Source organism: Phytophthora parasitica (genome assembly GCF_000247585.1).
Source record: "Phytophthora parasitica INRA-310 unplaced genomic scaffold supercont2.210, whole genome shotgun sequence".
In the NCBI taxonomy this organism is placed as follows: Eukaryota; Oomycota; class Peronosporomycetes; order Peronosporales; family Peronosporaceae; genus Phytophthora; species Phytophthora nicotianae.
The window spans coordinates 11,163-20,557 of NW_008649196.1; the positions used below are offsets into that span (position 1 = coordinate 11,163).

The window sequence follows — 9,395 nt, forward strand, 5'->3', positions numbered from 1 at the left end:
GTCGCTAGTCTTGTACAAGAACGAAAAGATAATCTGCGTCAAAGTCGGAAAACAGGTAAGTGTTTTTAGACACATCATCAGCAAGGAAACTCATTTACCTGTAGACCACCAACGACAACATTTTCGTCTACGCAGCGTTCAGCAGCGAGCGCAATTCTTGAAATGAATCCCTGTGATTTCCAGCTTGCGAGGACACTGTTCTCCGATCGCGATATGGTGCTGCAAAATAAGCGCCATCGTTTGTTAGAACAGCTGAAAAAGCTAATCAAATAACAATCAAACCCAACCTGAGTAGGACATTGCAGCAGCAAATACGAACTTGCAGTGGTAATTGGTCGTATCGAGCTTCGCTCCACATACTATCGAGCAGTCTTTGCACTCGTGAGTCGATGCCATCAGTATCACGAGTTTTACTGTTTTCTCCGTTATCTCCATTCTGGATCCCGAATATCCACGCTATCAGCAGGTTCATAAGTGATGCAGCACTCGGCATTTTTTTCGTTTCTTGTCCGCTGTCGTTTGCTGCAAGTCTGGAGAGTATCAACGATATGCAATCTATGCAACCGCGTTGGAGGTCGGCAACGAGTGAATCATCGGCCGGAAGTGCCAGGATTTGCACCAGCACTGCAATTGCTTTTGAACTGATGTCACAATCTTTGTAGGCGTGTTCATCCTCCGAAAAAACTCTGTTGAGGTAGTACACCATCAACTTAGCTGTCACCAGTCCACAAGAATCTGGAACGCTGTCGTCTTCGACAATACATGAACAATCTTGTTCTCCGTGAGGGGTTGCTTCTCGCAAGAATGCAACTACGTGTGCAAGCACGAACGGCATCACAAGTGGGGGAGGAAACTTGGACAAAGACTCCGTTGCGAGCATCTTGACCTCCTTGAATTCCAGTGGATCCACCACGGAGCGGGCAAGAATGTGAAAGAGAACTTCACCCGTGGCACACGCCTTCACTTCAAATTTAGTGTTTAGGTCGCTGTCATCGACCTGTAGCTGATGGTCGATATACTCATTTAGGTGATCCAAATCCTCGCGCCCACACTACACAATAACGTGAGCATTACACAAGTCACCAAACTGAATAAAGAAAGCAGCTGTAAAAAAGATTTCCTACCGACAGCGTCTTCATTTGGACGGATCGAAAGACCTCTCTAGGAATCATTCGTAGCACTAGCAGCGGTGCTAATCCAGAAAATAGCAACCCCTCAATATTTTTTGCGGCTGAGGGCGAATTATCATTCAAAGACTCTTCAGTTAAACGCGGAACATTCTGCAATAGCCATGATATCATACCACGTTTTAGCTTGATCAATAATGACTCGACGATCCAGTTTAAATAACTTACCATCATAAAGGAGCAGATTTGCCGCGCCATGACTTCAAATTCTTCATGGTTCACCCAGCCACACGCCGTAAATTCACGCAGCATTCTTAATAGCACAGGATCACGAGGAGAACCAAAATTCTTGCGAAGTAGGATGCACAAAACTTCACTTCTCGTATTTGTCGCTCGGAGATAATTGCTCCACCTGCTCGGAAAAGGTATGAATCACACATGGTTAGTCATTGAAAAGGTAAGAATGACATTGCAGTGAAGGTGCAACGTACCCCGTTGGGCTGAAGCACAATGAAAATAGTCTCTCTTGCAGCTCCTTCCGTTCGTCGATAGCAGCATTTTCTTTAGCACTTGCACCCAGTTGGGCAACGTAGTCACTCCAATCACGAGGAGCTGTCAGCATCTTACTAGAGATGAAATGGGATTGAATGCTCCCAAACTGGCACGCATCAATATACCACGACACCATTACCTCAAGAGATTTCCGCGTCGCAGTCGAGAAAAGGTATCCAAGTGCCAATGAGATGACTTGGCTTCCAGCTTTGTGCATAGCGGTTGTGGTCAATCCAGCGACGCAGGACAAAGCGTCAAGTGATGGCAAGCATGAAATAGCCTAGAGATGAACACATGAGTCAGTTTTCGAGTTTGTTGATCTCATGCAAACGACTAGACTTACCAGTCGCTGCACACTGTAGTTTTCGTGAGTGATGAGACACAATACGCCCGGCGTAAGCTGCTTGCTGCTCACGACCAAAAAACGAATTTCTTTCAGTTGTTTGTATCAAATATATTCTCCTCGAGAAATCCTTACCGCCAGTGTCGATACAGCGGTGATTGATTAGTTGCATTGTCGAGTTGGTATAGAAATGTCCGCACGAGTGAAATTGCATTCTATGCAGCAGAAATACCACAACAAAGCAGGTATTAGCGCACAGGAATACAATAGTACACCAGCAACGCCCACTCACCATAACATTTGCAGTGTGGGTGCCATCTACTCGGCATACAAGCTCAGTGATCAATAATCCACGAGAAATAATGAAGTCGGCGACAAACAACTCCAATTCTGTTTGAGCTTCCGATCCAATATCAGAAACCACACGCGTGACTGTGGACCTGCCGTGTGAACGAAGCAACTGCGAAAGAAGACCTTGTTCTTCGTCTCGTGAGTCCAAAAGGCTGAGTGAATCACTGGGCAACAGTAGGGTTCTTAGGACTTCTAAAACGAGTAGAACTGTCGTGTAGTTGCCATTTTTGACTGCCGTAGTCAAACCGTGCACAAAGAAGAAAACAAAGTTTGCCTTCATTTCTGCTGAAAAGTCTCCAAATGCCTTGGAACATCCTTTCACTCCACCAATTGAATCCATCAATAGGCACACGTAGCGTAGTTGAGCGTTTACTACCTCAGGGTTAACAATGCCAGGCTTATCTCGGGTTGCATATGTATCTGTAGCCCACCTCTCCAAAACTCGAGCAAGAACCTTAGACGGCTGGTGCTTTTGGACTCGAGAGAATGCGACAGAGCGTGTGCAAAGAACTGGGGCGGTTGTCTCCCAATGCCAACATAGTACATCAAGCACGGTTTGGTTATCTACACCCGTGTTTCCATCTCCATTTCGATTTTTACTTGGCAAGACGACATCACAAGCAGTGACATATGCTAGCAGATGTTGAATCGCATACCCAAGTAACTGTCGGCGTGTTGAGTGTAAATGCCACTGCCGTAGCGTCATAAGACAGAATCGCATGGTCTCCACCACTTTGTGCATCAACTTATCGTCAACCAAACGCGTTTGTGCTACTTCATTGGAGATCAAATACTGGGCAGCGACGTCCCCACTCAGCAATATAAGCGTTTCTAAGGCGATCAGCGCAAGCTTGGACGGTTTAACACGATGCAAGTCAACCCGAGTAGTTCCTCGTTCTACAATATCACGAATTGCATCCATGTATACCTCAACTTGATCACCCAGCAGGCAAACATTCTCCTCTCGTGCTTCGAACGTCTGTAACTTGGAACGATGCCGTTGCAACAACTCAAAAAGCGTAAGACAAGCAACCAACTGTTTCTGCTTCTCGGTAATCGGCTGCATCCATTCCAGCAGCAACTGCCGCGCATAGTCACAAGTAGACACTGTTTTTCCACCACTTTCACGTTCGAGGTTCATGATCCACTCCAGCAATATATGCATAATCTCCGCTTGTGACCCCCAAATGCAGCAGTTCGTCCGAGACGCCGTGCAATCTCGCATCGACTGCATCATAGCAGCTCCAGCCACCATGTGCACTAAATTTCGGCTCGAGTTCTTTTTTCCTGATCCTTCACCATTATCTTGAATGTCATAGGCATTTCTTACTGTAGTCAAAGCAGCTTGCAGTCTTGCAATCCGCTTGTGGTCTGACAGCGACAGCACTCGACCCTGAAGCAGTGAACAATCTAATGAATTAGCAACAATAGTAACCGGCAGCACGACATAACACTGCAAATTGCTAATTGATACCTCAGGAGTGCGTTTCAGCACGTCCACGTTGTCCCCGCCACTAGGTTTTAGCAAAGACTCAGAGCTGGTCCTGGGTTTGACACTGACCATCGCTGCCTCCATCTACACAGTCACGGCGTGTCATAAGTCTATTCCTACACAAAAGGGGAATGAAAGTGTGTGGATAGGTTGGAGGCCTTACGTGGAAGAGTTCGCAGTCTCCTAACACGCGAAGCAGTCGTCCAGCGCTGTTGCCATCGCTAGTCCTCGCCATTTTGCAATGACACTTGAAATGCAATTTTTCTTATAATTATGTGGGTCACATTAATTGAGTTGTGTTCGATACCAAGACAAAGCGACGACTAGGACGTTGAACTGGTTGCACATTGTGATTGATACCAACTCCATTATACATACAGATACTCCTAGAGCTGGTGGCTTTCCTATCACTCGGAAGCGAACGCATTTAGAGCGTTAAGGTATTGGGGTGGTCGTCGCGGCGGACTTTGTCGACGTCATAGTACGACGCACTATCGTCCGAGTGGGCGCTAAGGAACGACTGGTTCGATGACTGGTTCGAGGAGCCTGTTCCTCGTCGACGTGAAGGGTAATACATGCCATCGTCACTACCATTGTCAGTGATTCGACTCTGGGCATTGAAATCCACACGAGATGTCGCGAAATTGGCCGTCGACTGGTAGCCGTACGAGTCCATCGAGTCGCGCGAGAAGGCTGACTTGGTCACACCAAGCGGACCAAGTTCGTAGCTCTGGCCTTCCACATCGTTGGCTTCGTTTCCATCCTCATCCGTACTGACCACGGTCTTTGATCGAGCCTTGAACCAGCCGCTGCTGTCCCCGTCAAAGCTGTTCTCCGAGTCGTTCGAGAAGATCGACATCTTGGCCTGAGGACTGCTACCATAGCCGCCACTTTTGTTGGACTGATGAGCAGCAGCGCCCATCGCCGCTGAGAACGTGTTGTCCTGCTTCACGGTGCTTTGGCTGCTGACAGACGAAACCATCGAGTCCGAGAAGTTGACGTACGACTGCATCATAGCCACCGAGCTGGCTTGTGACGCACCAGGAGCAAACTGCTGACTTACACTCGATGCACCAGGATTAAACTGCTTGCTGGGCGCTGAAGGCGCAGCTGAAAAGTCATCGATATCCACATCGTCAATATCCACATCCTTGCGCAACGAATCCATATCAAAACTACGTTTCCGTCTCGACGAAGAGCTACTGACACCCGAACCGGAGAAACTCTCTGCGTACGCGTCGAGCGGCACCGTCGATGGACGTGAGCCAACGCCCGATCCGGACATAGCAGCTCCTCCTCTCGATGATTGACCTCTCGATGACGGCGGACCCCTGGACGATGCCAAGCCTCTCGAAGAGTTCTGACCTCTTGAAGAATTCTGTCCTCTTGACGAGAGCTGGCCTCTCGACGACTGTCCTCTTCCAGACTTTGGTGACGTGGAGTATGCAGCCTCGTCACCAGTTTTGTTCGTCCCGAGGTAAGCTGACAGTACATCGTACGTCGGAATTTCCGGTTCAGGTTCAGGAGCAGGGGCGGGAGCTGGTGCAGCATTATTCACTTCAAAGGCATCTGCGCTACGCGTCGAGTCTCCAAATGAGTACTGCTGGTTGCGAGACACCGGTGGACGAATCTTTCCTCGTGATCGACTGAAGACCGGGACAGGCTCTGGAGGTGGCTCCAGCATTGGTACATTATCGGAGTGTCCACTGCGGGAGCTCTGAGTGCTGTAACCGGACATTGCGCTAGTCTGCGTTTGGTACTGTTGTTGCTGTTGTTGTAGTTGCTGGTTATGCCGTTGTTCTTGTAGCTGTTTGTTCGCGTACCAATCCACACCCTGGCCTGCTGGTGTGTTCTCCACCTGCTCGTAACTGCGGACGTTGGTGGACATGTTGTTTCCAAACTCGAGATTGATGTCAGTAGCATCCAAGCTCGAGTCCTTGCCGTTCTTCTTATGACGGCAGGCGATAACCATCTTGTGGACAATCGTGTATGCTTGGCGTACGAACAGTAAAAAGAAGATGAAAATGTTCACTCCGATGATACCGTAGGCCACATTGTCACGCACGTTCTGCGGGAAGTAGTCGTCTCTGGCCACGATGAGCATAAGGCAGATAAGCACCACCTTCATGAATACCGACGCGATACCGATGTAGTACAGGAACCGCAGCAGATTCGGCTGACGGATGAGGAGCAAGATCAAGTACACCATCGTAATAGCCATGATACATAGCAATTGAGTCGTGGCATCGCGAACAATCCCAACGATCGCTCCAGTCATGACTGCCAGGAGAATGCGAGGCACGAAGAAGAAGCGGTTGTCGAAGTTGTACTCGTCGTAGTAGGCGCTGTATTTGCTGCTGAACGCTCGCTGGTCGTGCTCATAGGTTCCCACGTCTTTAAGTTCATCTGTGTTGTTCCCAACAACGATGATACCAAGTCCAAGAGCTAAGAGCACAACAGCCGCAAGAGCGACAATACCCAGTGCGTATCGTGAGCTAGAACCATTGGCCGAGTCATTTGAAGATCCTTCCGAAACGAAATAACTTCCCGCCATTGCGAACATGTACTGAGCCAACAGCAGAGCCAGCACACCGGCCCAGATAACCTTGCGATACCATTTACGCGCCACTTCACCGAACGATTCCTGCTTGGACATGGCACCCACGACCATGACGAACACCAAATACAGCGCGTGCAGCACTGCAATCACAACGACAAAGGTCACGAGTGTGTAGAAGAAAAGGTCATCGGCATCAACGCCGATCAGAGCGGCATATCTTGCCGGTCCTGACTCTCCAGCAGCGGCGACAAAACCTGTCGCGCTTGAGCTGGAATCGTCTAGTCTCCGGGTTCCGTCGCTATCGCTTCCACTGCTGCTAGAGTCATCGCTACTTCCTTTAATCAAGTTGAAATTCGTCCATGACAGCTCCTTGGAGAACTGCATCAGAAACGTCGGGGCGCCTTCAATTCTCAGTTGGCTGATCATACCAACGAATTGAGCCTGCTCGACGATGTGCGTCATCTCATAGAAGCCTCCGGAGAAACTCAGCGCTGCAGCAGCGCTGGGCATCGCCGAAGCCCAGAGGATCGAGCCTGTACCAATCACTGCCGCGCCAGCCAAAGAGGTGGCGATGACACCCGACGCTGTACTGCCGGCCTTAGAGTCCAAGAAATGCAACGTGCCTGTGGTGTTGGTAGGCCACTGCGTGTTGCTACCGAAGACGCATCCAGAGCAACTGTTGGCCTCGACGTAACTGGCGTTGAGGTCGCCAATATCGACGTCGGACGCGAGGTTGAGCGCCTGCCGAATCTGGTCCTCGCCCCACGGGATTGCGTACGTGTAGAAAAGCAGGCCAAGCGCAGCCAAAATGCCCAGAGGCAGCAACAGCGCGCAGAGCTGTGAGAGCGCCATGCAGCCGCAGCATTTAGCGGCGCAACACAGCAGTCCCATTGAGTCGGATCGTTTGGAGCTATTGGTACGAGGCGAAGGTGACCCTCGTGGTGGTGGACCTGCTGAAGTGGAACTGGCTTTGGATGAAGAAGGGCTTTGCTGTACGCTTTGATAAGCTTCACTTTTGACTCGCGGCGCAGAGGCGCTGGAAACAGAGGGAGCAGCACCATCGAGCTTTGGATGGGACCACGGAACGAGAGACCGTGGCAATTGCAAGAATTCAGCTCGAACTGCTATTTTATTGGTAGAAACATTTTAATTTGTATCAAGTTTGAAGGGATATTGTGATATTTGACCAATTGATATGCGCGAAAACTATTCAGAGGCATTTCGGTGCAGGTGGGATTTTGACGAGTGTGTGAGACGGGCTAGGGGCGCTTTTGACAAGGTCTCCACCACTTTGAGCAGAGGACTCGTCGTTCGCGTCGAGCAATCGTTTGCATTTCCAGCAATCTCTAATGAAGAAGAAGAGGGCATGACAGCTGCAACCATTGAGTATATTGCCTCCCGAATTCGCGAAGCTGCTATAAATCTGCTAATGATTCTGCCTCGCTGATCGACAGGGTAGTTGCTAATGATCGCACACAGTGGATTCAACGCTGTGGCCGCGCTACTACATGTACCTGAAGTCGTTGCTTCCACCGCGTCACTTTGGTCGTTAGCTGTTGATAGCTTTTACAGTCGTCTCCTCAGCGATGTGAGAGTCGACGATGTGAGGCCTGGGTCAAACTTTAAGCCTTGGACGACGAAAAAACTGTCGACGGATCGAGCTGCTTCAACGTCATCGCCGATGCAGCACAACGTGTGTCACGCACCATACGATGAAATGAGATGTGGTTGACGTTTTTGGCGTTCTTATGTTTGTGTTTTGGTTTTAATAACTTGATTTAACAGTTAAACACACCGTAGTTGATGTGGACTACCTTGTATACATATTGTATACTCTAGCTATTTCTAAACGGCAATCAGTCATTTCTAACCAGGACGATGGACAGCGCCACGCACCCATTCGAATGGTACGCCTCATGCCGACTGCACTTGTATCGCAGCCCCGCTGCTGATAAATCTAACACTTTGCCTGCTTTGTTGCACGAAACGCGCCTTCGCAGCGAGATTAACCTGAGCTTTCCTGAGGAGGTAGATGCGCAGTATGTGCTGCAGACGCTTGAGGTCGACGAGGAGCTCCAGCCGGAGAAGATCCACCGCACACTGACTGTTAAGGGCGCCGAACTCCACGTGTACGTTTTAATCTGACAACATTTGTCTGTAACTCTCATTCCGTATATTGGTGCTGAACGCTGTTATGCCTATGCCTGTTTGCTGCTGGTGAATTGGTGGTGGGGATGCGGTGTAGGCACTTCGAGGCTACGGAGATTCGACTGCTGCGTGCCGCTGTGTCTTCCTTCTACGATATGAGTGTGTTGACCGCTAGGGCACTGCTGGAATTCAAGGAGTGAGCAAGTCTAGGTGAACGAAATACAGTCCCAGCGTTTGACCCATTGCTTTTGCGCTGTTTTCCGCGATCCACGCATCGCGTATGCCTCAACGCTTCTCCGTTGCAACTACGGGTGAGTGAAACGCGCTTAAAACTACTTCGAAGCATCGTCTACTAGAATATCTAACGTTGCCTCTGACTGCAGTGCGAATCGTTGGGTACATGTAGCGGGTTGCGGGGTTGATGAATACAACGGTTTAATGGTCAATTCAGTAACAGCCTCCTACCTGTTACTGTAACCTGTTCATTCAAGCCTAGGAATGTTGAGTTTGCGCTTTCTATTACCTATACATGGAGTTTCGAACAAGTATAATTGTTGATCATTCCATGATTCGGCTAGTCGCACATTGCGTTATCGCATCCGATCAAAACGACGGTGACGAGTCCTTCGTGAAAATTGGTGTTTGCTCGATCGCCTTTAGTCTTGGTTGCGCTGCCCTCCGTTGCTTTGCGCTGTAGCTCAGTTTCAGTTGCTTGGGAAGTTGAGATTTTTTTGGTGGTGGCTGTGAAGCGGGCCATGCTAAGTGGCCACCCTCAAGATAATTTCTCCGAAGGCTATTCCTCTGGACTGTGAACCCCATGGA

General features: G+C 49.4%; 5 protein-coding genes across 5 annotated transcripts in view; 2 read left to right on the plus strand and 3 right to left on the minus strand.

Moving 5' to 3' along the window:
* Positions 1-166, plus strand: part of PPTG_24766 (hypothetical protein) — a gene marked incomplete at both ends in the record, with an annotated part of 2,963 nt that extends 2,797 nt beyond the window's left edge. Inside the window, one exon of the mRNA XM_008918461.1 lies at positions 136-166. Within this exon, the coding sequence (XP_008916709.1) occupies positions 136-166 (31 nt within the window). The remainder of the gene's footprint in view (positions 1-135) is intronic.
* A 99-nt stretch (positions 167-265) lies between these two features.
* PPTG_19890 (hypothetical protein) lies at positions 266-4,100 on the minus strand (the record flags this gene model as incomplete). The annotated part of the gene is made up of 9 exons (XM_008918462.1): positions 266-1,051; positions 1,125-1,280; positions 1,356-1,539; positions 1,619-1,959; positions 2,023-2,086; positions 2,158-2,237; positions 2,315-3,766; positions 3,848-3,949; positions 4,029-4,100. The coding sequence occupies 9 exons, from the start codon at positions 4,098-4,100 to the stop codon at positions 266-268; spliced, it is 3,237 nt and encodes a 1,078-aa protein (XP_008916710.1).
* A 42-nt stretch (positions 4,101-4,142) lies between these two features.
* On the minus strand, positions 4,143-7,514 carry PPTG_19891 (hypothetical protein; the record flags this gene model as incomplete). The annotated part of the gene is made up of 1 exon (XM_008918463.1): positions 4,143-7,514. A coding segment is annotated over one exon (3,222 nt), but the record flags the coding sequence as incomplete, so codon positions are not given.
* Positions 7,515-7,793: 279 nt separating this feature from the next.
* Positions 7,794-8,773, plus strand: PPTG_19892 (hypothetical protein; the record flags this gene model as incomplete). The annotated part of the gene is made up of 4 exons (XM_008918464.1): positions 7,794-8,118; positions 8,265-8,332; positions 8,426-8,554; positions 8,671-8,773. Exons 1-4 carry the CDS (start codon positions 7,891-7,893, stop codon positions 8,771-8,773), a joined length of 528 nt encoding a protein of 175 aa, XP_008916712.1. The 5' UTR covers positions 7,794-7,890.
* Positions 8,774-9,147: 374 nt separating this feature from the next.
* Positions 9,148-9,330, minus strand: PPTG_24767 (hypothetical protein; the record flags this gene model as incomplete). The annotated part of the gene is made up of 1 exon (XM_008918465.1): positions 9,148-9,330. One exon carries the CDS (start codon positions 9,328-9,330, stop codon positions 9,148-9,150), a length of 183 nt encoding a protein of 60 aa, XP_008916713.1.
* Positions 9,331-9,395: the final 65 nt, after the last annotated feature.